The sequence below is a fragment of the Mirounga leonina genome, unplaced genomic scaffold (genome assembly GCF_011800145.1).
Source record: "Mirounga leonina isolate KUSES-001 unplaced genomic scaffold, KU_Mleo_1.0 Mir_154, whole genome shotgun sequence".
Classification (NCBI taxonomy): Eukaryota; Metazoa; Chordata; class Mammalia; order Carnivora; family Phocidae; genus Mirounga; species Mirounga leonina.
In genome coordinates this window covers 47,587,433-47,605,460 of record NW_023270389.1, presented here as the reverse complement: position 1 = coordinate 47,605,460, position 18,028 = coordinate 47,587,433, and the positions used below count along the sequence as shown (strand labels likewise).

At 40.8% G+C, this 18,028-nt stretch overlaps 1 protein-coding gene across 8 annotated transcripts in view; it reads right to left on the bottom strand.

Annotated features, from left to right (window-relative positions):
* ABL2 (ABL proto-oncogene 2, non-receptor tyrosine kinase) overlaps positions 1–18,028 on the bottom strand; it is a 114,591-nt gene that overhangs the window by 10,324 nt on the left and 86,239 nt on the right. For 4 of the 8 annotated variants that reach the window (XM_035010694.1, XM_035010698.1, XM_035010695.1 and 1 more), the window contains exons 2-11: positions 17,763–17,825; positions 16,393–16,563; positions 11,827–12,122; positions 9,084–9,356; positions 7,929–8,013; positions 6,630–6,807; positions 5,830–6,014; positions 4,230–4,382; positions 2,922–3,011; positions 30–203 (exon numbers count right to left, since the gene is read on the bottom strand). In XM_035010694.1, the coding sequence (XP_034866585.1) occupies positions 30–203; positions 2,922–3,011; positions 4,230–4,382; positions 5,830–6,014; positions 6,630–6,807; positions 7,929–8,013; positions 9,084–9,356; positions 11,827–12,122; positions 16,393–16,563; positions 17,763–17,825 (1,668 nt within the window). The remainder of the gene's footprint in view (positions 1–29; positions 204–2,921; positions 3,012–4,229; positions 4,383–5,829; positions 6,015–6,629; positions 6,808–7,928; positions 8,014–9,083; positions 9,357–11,826; positions 12,123–16,392; positions 16,564–17,762; positions 17,826–18,028) is intronic. The other 4 variants (XM_035010696.1, XM_035010700.1, XM_035010697.1 and 1 more) reach the window with 1 other exon arrangement.

Below are 18,028 nucleotides of genomic sequence, written 5' to 3'. Positions count from 1 at the left end.
CTGCATTCTACCCGCCTAGCGACCCATACCTGGTGCTGAACTAGAAGCAGAATTTTCTGTGGCGTCCTGTGCCCCTTCGATATTCTCCTTGTTGTCCCCCTGCTTCTTGAGCGTCCGCGTCTTGGAAGGAAGTACAGGCAGTCGGGGCAGGTAGGGGACAACAGATGAGGCGGCGGCGGCTCGCCCAAGCTCCTCAGCTACCTCTGTGAGGAAGAGAGGGGGCTGATCAAACCAGCGTCACGACACAGAAAAGGTTTTCTTTTCAGAAAAGATACACAACTGAGAAAAAAACTGGAGAAAAGAGCACCAAAATATGTAATGGAATCAGAGTGCGGACTCTTTTTATGTCTGGCTTCTTTGGCTCAACACCGTGACTGCAGATCCATCCGCGCTGTTGCACGCGGCAGGGGCTTTCATGGGTACTGTTCAAACGCGTCAATCTCCCAAAATCAGGCCATTCCTCTTTTGATGGATATTTACGTTATTTCTGGTTTGGGGCTACTGTGAATATACCGCTAGGAACACCCGGCTACGTGTCCTTTGCTTCAGAATCATACATACGTCTGCGGGTACATACCAAGAAGCAGGACCGGTGGGTTACAGGGTGCACATAATTCAGCTTCGCTGAGTCCTGCCAAACTGTCTCCCAAAACGGCTGTATCAATCTATACTCCCACTAGCACTGTATACAAGTTCTGGTTACTCTGCATGCTTGCCAGAGTTTGATATTCTGAGGTTCTGGGGTTCGATTTTAATTTTAGCCATTCTGGTGCTAGGATATAGTGACACCTCATTGTTCTATTCTGGACTTCTCTGATGAGGAGTAATGTTAAGAAGCATGGTTTCATAGGCTTTCATATCATTTGGCTAGCCTTGTTTACTGAGGGCTTGTTCAGAGGCTGAACAAAGCCGACAGATTTCTGGAGTTACTTTTATTTTTAGGTTGCACCTTACACCAAGAAGTAGGATGGATACACTTCATTTCATTTCATGCAAATGAAGCAAATGAGGCTTCTGAAAAAGTGTTCACCCTTTTGAACATGGCTATGTGTTTTGTGGCTTCTACTGGGGCAAAGGCATGCTTTGCTATTCACTCCTGAACAAAAACGAAGCAAATGAGATCAATTAAATTGTGATATATTGTGATTTTTTTATATTTTTGGGCAACTATTTTAAAAATTGACTCCCGCACAAGAATGGGTACATGGCATATAACCCAAGCCAGGCAGCGAGACTCCTTTCCTACGCTGCTATATACAGCAGCTGGGAGACAGACGTCAGCTATGAAGATACGACCTCAAGGATGCTAGCAACTATGCCCCATGTCTCTTCGAAGATTCCGAGGATGAGATCAACGTAGAGGCAAAAGTAAAGTGATACTGGGTGGGAGTGGCTGTGGAAGGAGGAAGTCCCGAAGCTACTTGAGTCTGTGGCTTCTACTGACTCTGAACCACACCAGGGTCTGATTATGAGCCAATAAATCCTCCTTCTATTGCTTTAGAAAGCTTGAGTTAGGTTTCTTCTACTCACAACTAACCAATAAATACATCTTTTTAAGGTAGGAACTGTGTCTTATCTCTGTGTCTTCAGTAAAGTGCTTGCCACAGATTAAATGCTTAATAAAATATGGGTTAAATAATCTTAAATTTCTTGTTTAGCAATTTTAAATTGCAATTACCTTTGAAAATTGATAATGGTTGATTTTCTAAAAGGATAGAACATTTTCAAGAGAAAGAGAAAATTTAACTAAGGATTCAACAGAAGTTAAAAGTTGACACAGAAGCACCAAAGAAATGGAGCCTGTGACTCCTACCACTTGAACGCCACATGAAGTAAAGCACAATGAGGAAAGAAGAGGGCCGTGAGGGGCAGCTGCTCGATCTGGCCCAAAGGGTGATGTGCACAAGTTTCAGCAAAGCACTAAGAAGAAAACGCTTTTCATTCAACTTCAGTGTTTCTTCTTATCAGAAATGATAAATCGCTAATGGAAGACAACAAAATTCAACTTGCCTGATTTCCTCTTCTTATATTTTAAAACCTGAACTTATGGCGTAAGCTCTATGTTCAATTATGAAGGAAAGAAAAAATTTGAAAAATATGTGCGAAACTCTGGAGCTGTACTGAAGAATCCAATCAGCACACATAACTAAGCATTCTGTTTTCAGCTCTCTAGGAATAGGCTGTCTATATAACAAGCGTACTGACTTGAGCATGTAACTGCAGAGGCGCTGTGTACTGACGTCAGAAGCTGCCTGCAGGCACCCATACGCCGGTTTTTCAGATACGAAAAGGGCTCTCACTGTTCAAAGCTTAACATGCTCATTTTTAAACTATTTCCATGTGAATATATTTTAGAATATCATTTTAAATATTCAATTGTGTGAATGTAATAATTAGCATCCCACTGGATTTTTAAATTGTTCATTTTTCAATATTAAAAACTACATGCTGATGTAACATCCTTGTAGCTAAATCTTTATTCATACCCTTAATTATTTCCTTAAGATCTATTTCCAGAAATGAAATTTCTGGATATTGCTTTTATGATTTGAGTTTGCTACTGTCTTTGTAGATATGGTTCAGGGAGGTGGAATATTCTTCATACTCATTTTTTCTTCCCTTCCATATATGGTTAAGTGTTGGTGCTTTAAGAACTACCAAACTTCTTCTCTTTATGAAGAGACTGAATTCCTACTTAAAATACAATTTCAATGTTAGAAATAAGTTTGAGACATAGAGATACATTTAAAAATAGCAAAAGAAAAAAAAAAAAGGCAAAACAAGAATAATAAAGGCCAAGAATTAATTCAGTCCCCTGAAATGGAGTGCCAAACTAGAGGAGCCTATCATTTTCGAAATGTTATTACCACCCCTACCATCACCCAGACCTGGCCACCACCAGTAAACTGCCAGATTCCCACCTTCAGAAATGCTGGAGTCATGGAACATGGTTTCAAAAGCCTGATGTGTTTCAGCAAAAGAAGGCCTGTCGGCAGGGCTCCACTTCCAGCCTATGTAACAAAGAAGGAAATACTGAAAACTCCTTTCAGAAATTAAATATCCAGTGGCACACCTGCGAGTGAGGCTACTGAGGCAGAGGTCCAGCATGTTCACAATGAGAGTGAGGCGGCTGCTTCTCAGTTCCAGACTCAGGTGTAATAAACCCACTTCCTAGGGCTGGTCCTTCTATTCTTTCTACTACAGGGATAAAGACGGGTAGGGAGATGGTTTATAAAATGGAAAGTTGTTTTTTACTGGAAAAATGAAAGAAGTGAGACCTATCTTCAAACTCATTCTAACCTTATAATCAGCTGTCCATGTTCAGAAATATAACGGGATATCAGAAAGGAGGAACTTAAGAGTTCACTTTGACAAAAACAGGAGAATAGGGAAAATAAAAAGACATATGCTTAAACACAATGCAATTTAATAATTCCCTACTCATCTTCCAGCTTTCTCATCTGTAAGAAGTCAGATGCTTATGTTTATTCATGAGAGGTTACTTTCAGGTATTCTCCAGTCTTTGGCAATCATTTTTATCTGGTTGAAAGCAGCCTTCCCCTACCCAAACTCTAAACTCATTTTTTTTTTTTTAAAGATTTTATTTATTTGACAGCGAGAGAGGGAACACAAGCAGGGTGAGTGGGAGAGGGAGAAGCAGGCTTCCCACTGAGCAGGGAGCCCGATGTGGGGCTCGATCCCAGGACCCTGGGACCATGACCTGAGCCGAAGGCAGACGCTTAACGACTGAGCCACCCAGGTGTCCCTAAACCCAATTTCTTCTTATCCTTATTATGCAAGTGGTTTGGGGAAATTTAGTCAATTCATGGGCCATGGACAACTGTTGTTAGGATTCCAATTAAACTTGATGGTTTATCATAAATGCCAACTGGTTGATCAATGACCAACCTCTTTTTTTTTTTTTTAAGATTTTATTTATTTATTTGAGAAAGAGAGAGCCAGGGGGAGGGGGCAGAGGCAGAGGGAAAAGCAAACTCTCCGCTGAGCTCAGAGCCCAATGTGGGGCTCAATCCCAGGGCCCTGAGATCATGACCTGAGCTGAAGGCAGACGCTTAACTGACTGAGCCACCGAGGCACCCCTGACCAACACTTTATACGTCAGGGGGTTGGATTAAATTTGACACTGAGAGGAAAACAGTTTATTTCGTTAATCATCCTGAATCACTGACTTAACCCTTCAAAATTAAAATACAAAAGAAAACACTCACATGCTCTCATAAGTTCATAAACCTTAGGGGGGCATCCTTCAGGTTGTTCCATTCGATATCCTTTTTCCAGTAGATCATACACCTGAGACAGGTCAATACCTGGATACGGTGACATCCCATATGTAGCAATTTCCCACAACAGTACCCCAAAAGCTGCAAAAGCGATTAAAAAAAAAAAAGCTGAATGTTTCTTCTCTGATTTATCTATTTTATACTATTAGGTAACTTCTCTTCAAATTTTGGATAACATTCACACTGTTATATTAGTATACTCTTCTAATTCTTATAGCATTCTAGTTCTTACAGCTGAACTTGTCCTTCTAAGATACCTGCCACAAAATGCTTCAGGTATAACCTCCAGGCTGTTTTCTAGAAGTTTTCTTTTTTTTTTTTTTTTCCGATTTTATTTGACAGAGAGAGACACAGCGAGAGAGGGAACACAAGCAGAGGGGGTGGGAGAGAGAGAAGCAGTCTTCCCACTGAGCAAGGAGCCTGATGTGGGGCACGATCCCAGTACCCTGGGATCATGACCTGAGCCGAAGGCAGACGCTTAACGACTGAGCCACCCAGGCACCCCAAATTTCCCAATATTTTAAAAAAGATTTTTTATTTGAGAGAAAGAGCACGCATGAGCACACAGCGTGTGAGTGGGGATGGGAGGGACAGGAGAGGGAGAGAGAATCCCAAGCAGACTCCCCACTAAGTGCGAGAAGGGCTCGATCCCACGTCACCAAGACACCAAGATCACAACCCAAGCCAAAACCAAGAGTCCAATGCTCAACCAACTGAGCTACACAGGTGCCCCATAAATTTCCCAATTTTTATTTAGATCTCTTTTACTGTAGTGAGGGAGAATAAATTAGGACCATAAAAAGTCTGGGACGGAACCAAACTACTCTTAGAACAATCTATGATCTGTTTAATGAGTTCCAGTTTTTAGATCAGCTAATATTAAAGGAGTAAAATAGAAAGGGACTCCTTTAAAATCAGGGGAAAAAAAATCACACTAGCAAAGAAAATTTGCTTGATCTTGTCACACATTATTTCTGAGTTTTGAGATTTCTGGTAAAAAGTGGCTTAGCATCTTACAACTATTTCTGCTGGCCTACAAACCCAAATTTCTAGACCTGTTCAGTCCATGAGCCTCTGCTAAATCAGACTGCTTTCCAGGGCAACCAGAACAAGATGAGTTAGTTACAAGGACAAACTCTAGGTACAATTCCATCATGCCTTCCTTGAAAAGAAGAGGCTACTCTGTGTCACAGCACTCAGGAAATGAGCTATGGAAAACAGGGAGCTTCATAGAGAGAGGATCAGTAAAATTCCAGTGCAATCCAAGATCTAGACTGTGAGCTTCTTGAAAGCAGGGACTTGTTTTTTGGCGTTTTTTTTTCTACTTTCTTCTTTACATTTTTTCTAGGCTAAGTGTCTAACACAACGCCTGGCAGATAATAGGTATTTAATAAATTCTTGGGGAATGATGAAGGATGGGGGTCAAGGCAGAGTTTACTGATTACATAAATGAGAAGCTCTAAAGAATTAAGAACATTTATTAAAAACATAAAATGACAGACATAGAAGAAGTCCCTTCCGACCTTACCCCAGACGTCAGATTTAATTGAGAAGGTATTGTAGGCAAGACTCTCTGGTGCTGTCCATTTAATAGGAAATTTGGCTCCAGCATGAGCAGTATAGGTGTCTCCAGTCATCAGTCTACTCAAACCAAAGTCAGCCACTTTTACCACATGGTTTTCTCCCACTAGGCAGTTACGGGCTGCAAGATCTCTGTGGAGAAAAGAACCCTAATGTGATTCCGTTCAGATGGTGAGGAAAATGGCCATGAACACTCTCTTCTTGGTTCTTTGTGCTACAAGCGGAGTTGAGAAGCGCACGCTGGCAGACACAGTATCTGATGACAGCTGCTAACGTGGCAGAAAGCCACTGACCACAGACCACTTGTAGGGGCATCATCAAGAGGCAGTTCTCGGATACTCGAACAAAGCAGACTTCAGAAAATGGCTTCCTATTTACAAGTACACTGAGAGAGGTGTCAGAGGTGAGGAGAAGATGCTTTTCTACAAGGCTTTAAGTTCTTTACCAAGACAGAAAACTATTTTTAAAATTAAGCCAGTAGAGCAAAAACCTCTTTGAAATGGTCCTGGGCAAAATAAAGAGCATTCTGTTTTGAGAATTAGCAAAGGCCCATTAATACTTTAACCAAAATACAGTAGGTTTATAAGCTGGAAATCACATTATAGTGGGCGAGCCCTATGAAAGAGAAAATTGCTTTTCTGAGGCATCTGGACATTTCTGGGAAGGTTCTCACATTCTTTTCTTTATTTGCACCTCAAGCAAGGTAGCTTCATGGTTAGTCACAGGCAACAGTCAGGCTTTACACACCTATGGATGAAATTCTTCTTCTCCAGATACTCCATTGCAGAAGAGATCTGAGTGGCCATGTACAGCAGGACAACTGCAGTCACCTCTTCTCGACTGCATTCTCGGAGATAATCAAGCAAGTTGCCGTACGGCATGTACTCAGTCACAATGTAAAATGGAGGCTCCAAAGTACACACACCTGAGAGGGGAAGAACAGAGCTTGTTTTATTAGTGTATTCCCAAGAATTCCCAGAACAAGAGACACATTTTAAAGTCTAGCTCAGCAGTAATGTTTTCCCTTCTCACCATCACATTCTCCTAAAATAACACGGCAAAGTTAAGATGAAGGCGGTCGATAAGGGAGTCTTGGCTTCCACTACATCATTCTTTGGAAATCCACATGCATCTGAGTATTTGCCTGTTTGGGCAAAAGCATTAATTCCCTAAGGGGTCAAGAAGACCAAAATGTCTTGAGTTCTGTATATGCCTGTGATTCCCATCCTCACCTGCACACTAACAATATTTATCCAAAACTAACAGCAACTGTGTGTATGTTGAAGAGCATGTGAGCGCAGCCCGTATCATGCTTTGTAAAAAGATTGTTTCCATAGACAAGGGTTTCACGGATACACGGCAGACTCCTTGTAAAAAATCAACAAGAAACTATTTCCTTTGGGACAATTTGGCTCAAGGTGAACACCCAAAGAAACTGGCCCTCCTCTCAAAAGGGCCGAGAGTTCAGTCACTAGTTTCTTTGTGACCTGAACGGGCGAGGAGCCATTCTACACAGGCTACCACCTGCTGCTTTGCAAGGTAAACCAATGGGTGTGGACACAATTTGTAACCTGCTTCTTTTCTACAGTTCTTTATGTCTCTTTATTTTGTAAAAATATTTTGTGACAATGTTTGGTTTGGTATCATTTTGAGTGATTCTAAACTTTGATTCTGGGGCAATTACCACAAACTGGGCAGTTATATATATTGTAATCAATCCAGGCCATTGTTTTCTGGGCAATTTTTATTAAAATCTTTTGAATTAATTTATGTATGTATGTAATCCCTACACCAAACATGGGGCTCGAATTCATGACCCCAAGATCAAGAGTCAGATGCTCTACTGACTGAGCCAGCCAGGGACCCCGTTCCTGGGCAATTTTATAAACAGAGAGCCTGCTGATTAAAATGACAACCATTTACTGAAGCAAACATTTATTGCGCCTGGAGCTTCCACCATGGTGATTCAAAAGCAGCATTTGGAAATAACGGGGATGGGAGACAAGGACCTTCGAGGAAACCTACGGTTCAGGCAAGCTTCCTCACCTAGTAGTTGGACCAGATTAGGATGCTTGATTTCCTTCATCACTGCAGCTTCCTTCAGGAACTCTTCCACCTCCATGGTATCTTCCTGGAAGGGGGAAAAATAAGAGAAAAACAAAAAACAAAACAGAAGAGGGACAAACCCCCATTTTAATCATTTGAGTCAACTCACAATCCTAAAACTACAGCTTTAAAAGGAGATATCTTTTGAATATTTTAGCAGATTACTTAAAGAAATTTTATCAGAACCTAATAATATGCTCCAGAGACATTCAATTAAGAAAGAAAAGTATCCCCAAATCTATCCAACATTTGAAACTGGAGTGAAAATTACAAGGGCAAGCAAAATTCAGCCACCACATCCCATCACAACTGAGACCTGGGAGACCTGGATGGATAACTCAGTGCTCTGATAGTTTACTTTCCTAGATAGCTCAGCCTTCAAAAGAAGGAGACAGAAGAGTTAGCTGTTTACATATCTGTCTTCCTGACAAATTCCTTAAGGAGCAATACATGTTTACAAAGCCATGCATATTGTCTCAGACTCAAAATATGCTTAATAAATGTTTGCTGACCAGAACTGATTACACTCATAGCCAAAGAGCAGCCCTTACACACGATACGCCAGAGCTACAGAGGTATACGGGAGATCTTCAGAGAATGGAATAGTGACAACACTGTAATTGGACTCTAGGTTGCTTAAAGACAACGGCATCAGGAAGAAGATTTCCATGACTATTAGGAACAAGAGAAGTGATCTAATCTCAGAGAGATGGGGGAGCACAAGGCGGAGAGCTCAAGGACAGAAGAGAGAGCCCGGGATCCTTGAGCACTGCATGAACAATGCTATCCAGCAGGGGTCATTCTCAGGAAGCAAAACAGCTTGTTTTGCATTTATAACTTAGAATCTGCTCCTAACCTTCCACTAAGCCTCCAGAGACCGGCCTTCCCCGCATGGGGTCTCCCTGCGCTGCGGTGAGTAATCCGCCCCCACACTGTCAGCCGTGGCACGAAGGTTAATCATCAATCTGCCGATGTGCTTGGCACCGGTGGGTGGAAAGCATTCCAAAGTTAAAGAACGGCACACTCCTATTTCCAAGTGATTCAGCACAAAATAAAAAAAAAAAAGACTGGAGACTGTAATTCTCAGCAACCCACCTTCAATGTTTTCACAGCAACCGTAAGGCTGTATTTCTTCCAGACGCCAACATAAACTTCTCCATACTGCCCCCCACCAAGTTTGTGCTTCATGGTAATATCCGTTCGTTCCATTTCCCACTTGTCATGGATGGGGGACACACCATAGACTGTGGGCTTATTGCACTTGGGCGCTGGGTAGTGTAACGTCGTCACCAGCCCGTCGGCCACCGTGGAGTGATGGTGCACGAGTTCGGCCAGGGTGCTAAAGCGGCTCTCAGCAGTGACGTACACCTGGTGAGGCAGGCGGGAGGAAAGCTAAAGCAACTTGAAAAGAGGTCAGAAAACCGTTTTCAAAGCCCATTAATTTCACTGGTCTGAAGATACGAAGATAGGAGGTCACCTTACGGAGGTAAATGAAAGAAGTAAATGATGATGGGAAGGGGAAACACAGAACTTAAGTTTAACCTCTTTACACCACTCTTCCCGGGTTTCCTAAAGAAGCTCGGGGCGGGGGGCGGGGGCGGGGGCACTTCCAAGTTATCTTTCTGGATCATCAAGATCCACCCAAGATCATGGGTCTTCAAATATTTTGAAGCAACAAGACTGTGAAACCCAAATCCGTAAGACAGAGGCAGAGATGCTGATTTAAGTAGGGAAGGGGAGAGACCTGGCCTCTTCTGAAAGGCCATGAAATACCAACTCAGAATCTTGTACAGAACATAACTCGAGAACCACTGGTTTCCATTTTTTTTGGTAGAAAGAGAGTATTTAAGGATCTTACAATTTTTACTTAATTAGGATGTGCTTTTGAGTAGCTAGGCTATTAAAAAAAGAGCCACAGTTTTATATTCGGGTTGTTAACAAAACGGTAATTTGTGACAAGTAATTAAAGTATAAAAGATGAGCAGTCTTTGAACCCTATCTCCCAAGGGAGCTAGCTTACTGTTTTTTAAAAAAGAAACTTGTGTTGTATACAGAAGAACACATAATACATGCAGAATTGATGATTTTTACAAGGTGAGCTCACCCACATAAACCTCTCCCACACCAAGAATTATAACACTACCAGCACCCTCACAGCTAAGCTATTCCTCCTTCAAAGATAACCACTCTCTGGACTTCTAACACCTTACATTAGCTTTGCCTGCTTCTGAACTTACACAAATGGAATCATACTATGCATTGTTGTGCCTGCCTTTCTTTCATTCCACTTTTCTTTATTGTGATGTAATTCACATACGATAATATCCACCATTTTTAAGTATACAATTCAGTGGCTTTAATACATTCACAAAGTTGTCCAACCATCACCACTATGTAAGTCCAGAACACTTCCCATCAGCCTACAAAGAAACCCCATACCATCAGCAGCCATTCACATTCCCCTCACGCCCAACCCCTGACAATCACTAACTCCTTTCACTCAGCTTTACATGTGTGAGACTCACCTACGAGTGGGTCAACACACTTTCCTACAGAGGGCCAGAGAGTAAATATTTTAGGCTTGTGGCCATAGTGCCTCTGTCATAACTACTTAAAGCTGCTGTAAGAATGAAGAAGCAGCCATAGACAATACGTAAACAAGCAGGTGTGGCTGTGTTCCAATAAAATTTTACTTATAAAAGCAGGCAACTGGGCGGGCCACAGATTTTTGTCAGAGTGTATACAGCAGGACTACATTCATTTTTTTGTTGTATGAGATTCTATTTTATGAATACACAATTTATTAATTCATTCTGTTGTTAGACAATTAAGTGCTTCTAATTTGGGACTATTACAAATAATGCAACTACGAACATTATGTACATGTCTTCTGTACACATATGCACTCATTTCTGTTGGGTATGTAACCAGAAGCAGAGCTGCTAGGTCCCTCCTACATTATCACTTATCTGATTCTATGTGGTTTCATCAGGAGACAATATGTCTGTAGGGTGATGCAAAAGAGAAACAATTAATAATTATTTCCTACTTTGTAGCAGCCATTATGTTTTAAGGAAATTATTCCATTTAATCCTCATGACGATCCAATAAATTGGGATGAGAAATTGAGGCTTAGAGTAAGGTCACAAAGTTGACAAATATCAATGGTGGAGGTACCCAGCAAACCAGGTCTGCTTGCTCTTGGCAAAGCCTGTGCTTTCCCCTACTATGCATATCACACAGACCAAAAGAACAAAACAAATGACTCAATGTAAATTTACTGTTCAAGAGAACGGACATAAACCTATGCTTCACAGTTTATAAAGTAAAACAGCTCCATTCTAACACAACCACTCTACAATGGTTGGTCTTTCCAACATGTACATTGCTAAATGGCTGATTAATCTATTTATAGTAACATACATTACACATCAATCCCAGTCTCAGAAGCCCAAATGCTTACTCTGTGAACTTTCTGGTAGAGATTATTATAATTTTCAAACATCCAAGGCTTAATTTGTCAATTCTCTACAACATATTGGATGTACCTATATATATCTGTATACTGATGACTATCAGAACTGCTAACTTATATAGCAGTTACCTTCATCACCTTCAAATCTACCTCATCATTAAACTATTAATGCAATACTGTTTTTAATTCCCATTACCATATTCTTTTGGAAAGAGTAAGCTTTCACATGCCAAATGGCCCAAATTCACATCAGTGATTATTTTATTTCATGTCTGACAGAAAAACCATATTCTTTAGTCATTCTGAGTATTTTTTCTAAAGAAGAGCCAGTCCACACCTACAGGCGGTGCTGGCCAGTCTTACCTTGCCATCTGTGGTGGTATTGATCCTGTAGTGATACACACGCCCCTCGTACCTGAGCGAGATTGACAGCTGCCCGGGGCTGCTCTCGCTTTCTCGCACCAGGAAACTGCCATTGATTAGACTGCTGAGTAGGTACTCTGCTGCACTGCGTGACACGGGTCCATGGTACCAGGAATGTTTCTCCAAGCTGTTCACTGGGGTGATGTAGTTGCTTGGCACCCAACCTTGTCCATTCTTGGAGCGAACTTCACTCCACTCACCATTCTGGTTATAACCAAGGACTCGCAGCTTTTCACCTAGCCAGGAAGTCATCAGAGTCTTAAGAGAAGATGTTAGGGTTTTACCTCAAGCAGCAGCAGTCTGTTGTCAAACTCAGAACCCAGTGAAAAATCAATCACAAACTCTTATGGCAACATTTTTTTAAAAAACAATGAAAACAAACTTGGCTGTTCATCATATCCTGATTGATCACTTTAGCCTGTAGCTTAAACAGAAGCAGCCTAGTTAGAAATAACCTTCTGGCATTTACTAATGGTTTTTACACCAACTAAAAAAATGTCTTTAGGAAACTCCATATGTGTTATAGTACGGTGGCATACAAAGATAGAAAGGTTATGAACCCATAAATACAAAGACAATGATGGTTGCCAGAGGGGAGAGGGTGGGGCAATGGGCAAAATGGGTTAAGGGGAGTAGGAGATACAGGCTTAAATCCCTTTAGAGAATGAATAAATCACCAAGATAAAAAGTACAGCAGCATAGGGAATATAGTTGATGGTATTATAACAGCATTGTGTGGTGACAGATGGTAGCTACACTTGAAGTGAGCACAGCATAACGTATAGAGTAAATCACTATGTTGTATACCTGGGAGTAATGTAATCTTGTGTGTCGACTATACTTCAGTTAAAAAAAAGACAGAAAGGTTATTCTGGAAAATGACACAGTCTCACCCCTCAAAAAAAATTCATTTTTTTTCTCATAACAGTTTGTCAAGGAATATATCTTATATATATGGTTCAATGTTAATAACAATCAAGGTTTAGGGATAAGAAATATGAAATACAAAGTTACTTCTAAATTTCAGTTGGCACCGAGTCCAAAAAACCATTTATGTAAAAAACAAAAAAATAAACAAGAAAACAAAACAAAATAGAAGCACAGACCATGCTTTCAGAAAGAAAACTGCCTGGGGGGCAGGCAAGTAGAACTCCCAAAGCACATTCCAGGACTCAAGTTTTAACAGTTATAGTTTCCCAACTTCCCTCCCATTCCCCATGAAGATGAGTCAGTCCTATTCATTCCTCTAAAATTAGTATGTGGGAAGGGAAGCTGACACTGAAGCTGGAACCCAAGACAAGTTACTCAGAATGTCTTTGCTTGCTATCAACGTCAATGTCCTTGATCTCTCTGTTAAAGTTGTGAACACCAACTTTAAACTCCCTAATATACATTTTGCCCCTAAACTTGCAACTCAGACAAAACAGGAAAGGATAAGAGATATCATTAGTAACAACTAATAACCTAAAGAAACGCTGTAAGGCCTTAGGCCCTTATCTCTGAGAGATGCACGCCTTCCTACAGAGTTCACACCTACTTCTCAGTGTCAGCAGAAGAAAACCAAACCAATTAAAAGCACATGGCCCACTAGTTATCAGGCAAAGGCCACTGAGGAAAAGCTCAAAATCATTATTCTGGCAGTCATCAAACTTTTCCAGCAACCCACAGAAATGTTTACCAGTGGGAGCTGATAAAGTTACCCTACATCTCACATTGACACCTGGATGTGAGACATTCAGTGACAAAAACCTAGGAGTATGTACTCATAAAATACAAGTATGTACAGATGGATAGATAGGTGTGTGTGTGGTGTGGTTGCGGAAATGTACCAGTGCACAGATAAATACTCCCCAGCCATATCTGCAGGAAAACAAAAACAAAAAACTCAGTGCTACTAGAAAAGCTAAGTAAAACTTGTTCCTCTGTAGCTTTTCTCTATTGTACCACAAGAACTAGAAAAAATAGACATCAAGTATATCATTGTTGCTTCCTTACAAATAATTGGTAATGGCAGGTCATCATAAGTAGGATACAGTCAAAAACCCCAGGTTTTTGTTTGTTTTCCTCCCTTTGGAAGTTAGGAGGAGAATTTCCTACTCTGGAAGTTGTGAGTACCATGGAAATTGACAAGGGTATGACTAATGGGATGTACTGACAAAGAAATGTTGGGAGAACTCTGTTTTGTAATTCAAGCAAAAAACAATCTCAAAGAAGGAACTAAAATAAGTATCATTATTTTTCAAATATATTTTCTTGTCCTTTAAAATAATAAAATAGCTTTAGCATGCCATCATTTTTTTTTTAAGATTTTATTTATTTGAGAGAGAGTGAGAGAGAGCATGAGAGTGGAGAGGGTCAGAGGGAGAAGCAGACTCCCCGCCGAGCAGGGAGCCCGATGTGGGACTCGATCCCGGGACTCCGGGATCATGACCTGAGCCGAAGGCAGTCGCTTAACCAACTGAGCCACCCAGGCGCCCGCATGACATCATTTTATATCAATAAGAACCTGATAGAAAAATCTGACATTTCATGGGGTTTAAGACAAATCACTGTTCGCCATGAGAGAACAAGAATTCCAGCCCTTGAGCTGCACACTAGCAGTTGCCACAACTGGTAACTAAGGTATCAACAGACTGTCTTTATCGATGTTTCCTTGGTGACGGAGCTATCTTGGAAAATGGTGACATGAAAAGCATATCTAGGAAAGAATGTACTGAGTCACTGCTTCACAAACTTCTCCACTGAAGTATTGATAAAGGTCAAAGAGTGTGTTGTAGCCCAAAGAGACTACTTACACAGTATAAAATTCTTTGAAATCCTGTTTTATCCTAATACTTTGTGTAAAATTTTCCCTCAATGCATAAACCTCACACACATACAAATACTACCACCACCCGCCCCCCTGCAAAACCACCCAAAGTCTTCAAGTAACTTGACACTAGGAGATCACACACATTACTTTTTCTACGCCTTTGACACCTCCTGGCATAGGTTTATGTATGTGCCTCACACCCACTATGGAACACAGCTCTACCCCAGTTTGAGTTACAGGTTTCTGCTCTTGATTAATGTGGCTGGATTTAAAAAATAGATGCATATAAAAATTTTATAAAAGGGTAACATTCCCTGAATGGAGGCCTATCTTAATTTGGTATATTCACTCCCATTTAATACCTCATTCTGAACCTTACAAAAAAAAAAAAAAAAAGGCGTATGTTTGACAAATTATCATTTAAATTACAATTTCACTTAAGTTAAAAATTATCCTGAAATAGGAGGAGGCTTTCATAGGTTCAAAAGAACAAGCTTAGGCAGATTAGCAATCCAATTCAAGGACACAATGAGAATGTCCCATGCTGCTTTCTTTCATTTTTTTTTTTTTTTAAAGTAATCTCTACACCCAATGAGGGGCTCAAACTCATGACCCCAAGATCAAGAGTCTCACACACTACCGACTGAGCCAGCCAGGACCCTTTCTCATAAAAGTTCCACATTTTCTTTGTTCAAAAAACTAATAACGGATGATTTTACTTGGTCATGTTCTTAGTCCTCCCTTTTATAAGAATTTTCTACTGAAATAAACTACTACTCTCTTGAGAGCATTAGTACAATAGAAACCCTTCCTATGACTCCTTTCACTAACCCATTTAAACAGAGATGAGAGATCTGTCTCAGCCAATGCTACTCAAAGCAGGTCCACAATAAGACACGACATTGTGCCAGAATATGAAATCACTGGACTACTTTCTTCTTGTTGAAAGTCTTGCTCCAAAAAAAAGAAAATGTCAGCTGAACTAAACAGTAAGTACTATGCTTAGTGATGTAGTCAGTTTACCTATGGGGAACAAGTACTTAATCTTAACAATGAGGACCGGTAACGAACTGTTCTCAGACAGGCAGTCAGCTCAGGGACAACACTGAGTAGCACCCGGCTCTGGCAACATGACTCATCTTAGCCACAGCTCCATGAGAAGAGATGTACAGTAAACCTTACTGTCACATAAGACGAATGCTGGCATATTACAGAGAGTACCGAATCCTGAGAATGAGAAAAGTTTGTGTATATACCGTGTGGTGCTTTTTCTAAAGTACTTTATCTCCTCTTACCCTTAATAAGCCCTAGAAAGGAGACAAACTAACACTATCCCATACACAGGAAACCAAGATAATGAACCCCCAAGTATGTGGGCCCAAATCACCTAATTTTAGTCAGAGCCAGAATCTAGAAGAGACCCCTTTATTTCGGAAGCACTAATGAAAACTGAGAAGTGGGGCTCCTGGGTGGCTCAGTCGTTAAGCGTCTGCCTTCGGCTCAGGTCATGATCCCAGGGTCCTGGGATCGAGTCCCACATCGGGCTCCCTGCTCTGCGGGAAGCCTGCTTCTCCCTCTCCCACTCCCCCTGCTTGTGTTCCTACTCTCGCTATGTCTCTCTCTGTCAAATAAATAAATAAAAAATCTTTAAAAAAAAAAAAAAAAAGAAAAGAAAACTGAGAAGTGAAGCTCACCTTTAGTGATGCTGAGTGTGTTATCGCCACTGGCTACAAAATCGTAAAGTGCAACAAAGAGATTAGGGTCGCTCTCAGCGGCTCCAAGTAAGTTCTCCTTGGAGCTCCACCTGATGGCTTCGTTCAGTGCCTGGGGTTCAACATCACAACCGTAGGGGCGGTGCAAGGCTTCTGAAAGACATAGAGAGAGAAAGGAACTCACGGTACGTTCAACAGTTAAAAATTCACTTGAATTCAGTACGGACATCGTATTCTAGCTGCTGGCACGTATACACCGACGGCTCCAGAGTGGAGAGAACTGTACAGTATGGAGCCATGAAGAATGAGCAAACGGCACTGTCTCCTAAGCTTCAGAGAAGTCTATTTGTTGAAAATGTAACAAGACAGAGAAGAGATCACAAAATGAGCATTTAGCCGTGATTTATATGTACTCATGAAAATCAGAAATAGAAAAAGCAGTTTTCTCAAAATGGAAAAAAAAACCCTCAAAAAATGGCAATTCGTTTTATAAAACATATAGGCTATTTTGTGGTGGTGGTGGTGGTTTTAAGCTCTGTTTTCTAAGTCCTCCCAAACTACCCTTCTTCCCTGACTCTCTCCACATAAAACAAACTGTGGAAAAGAAACAGAGACTTTAAGAAATATGTATATATTGCATAAATCCAGATCCTCCACTTACATATAGAAAAATTATAGAAACAGGGCTTCCAGAAAAAAACAAAAATACTAAAATTATCTGTTAAACAACAGAAAAATGTTTTGGCTTTATACAAATATTCTTGGCACTCCAAAATACCTTTGTATTACTATGCACTGTCTAGAATGTAACAGCTTCCAACTGTTGTTTTTAAAAGTTTTTACCTTATTTTCTTTTCCTAGGTGGTACATTTTTGTAAGTATCTTGAGAACGTAATTGAAGGCTCTAGAAAATATCACCAACAATAGCCATTTGAGTATCTATCATGTGTAAGGGTTGAAGCCTTGTAAGACCTGGTTTTTTCCTTAAGGCTTTATGGGTTCCTAAATTTAGTCACACTACACAAAATGGGTGACCCCTATAAAAATCACCTGCTTCTTGCAATCCAGGTCACTTACACAAAAAATACACTGTGTCTTCAGTAGTGATTTGCTCGATCACAGAAACTGTTTATAGCGGCTGTCTGCCACTCTCCAACTACCTATTGTGACGTAACAACACTTTTCTAGCATCTCTCTCTCTCCTCCCTCCCCACTCATTCTTAATTTAAAATTGACTATTATATCTGAAGGAGAAAAACCCTTGAATCTGTGGTTTTATTTCTTTTCAACCCCACCCCCTCCTCTCCATCTCTACTGCCAATGCCTCAGATCCGATCCCCACCATCTCTCACCTGGACTACTGCCTCCAGTCTTGTCTCCCTCAAAGCCATCCTCCACACAGCTGGCAAAGTGATCTATTTAAAACAAAAATTTGACCAGGTCACTCTTCTTAAGATTCTTTAATAGTTCACCATCAAGCTAAAATCTCTTTAATGGCCTTCAAGGTCTTTTCTAATCAGGTCTCTCTACCTACTTCTCCTGCTTACATTTCCCCACTCCAAACTTCAAATTCTAAACTTTAACATACACCATGCTTCCTGCTTTTTTGTGCCTTTGT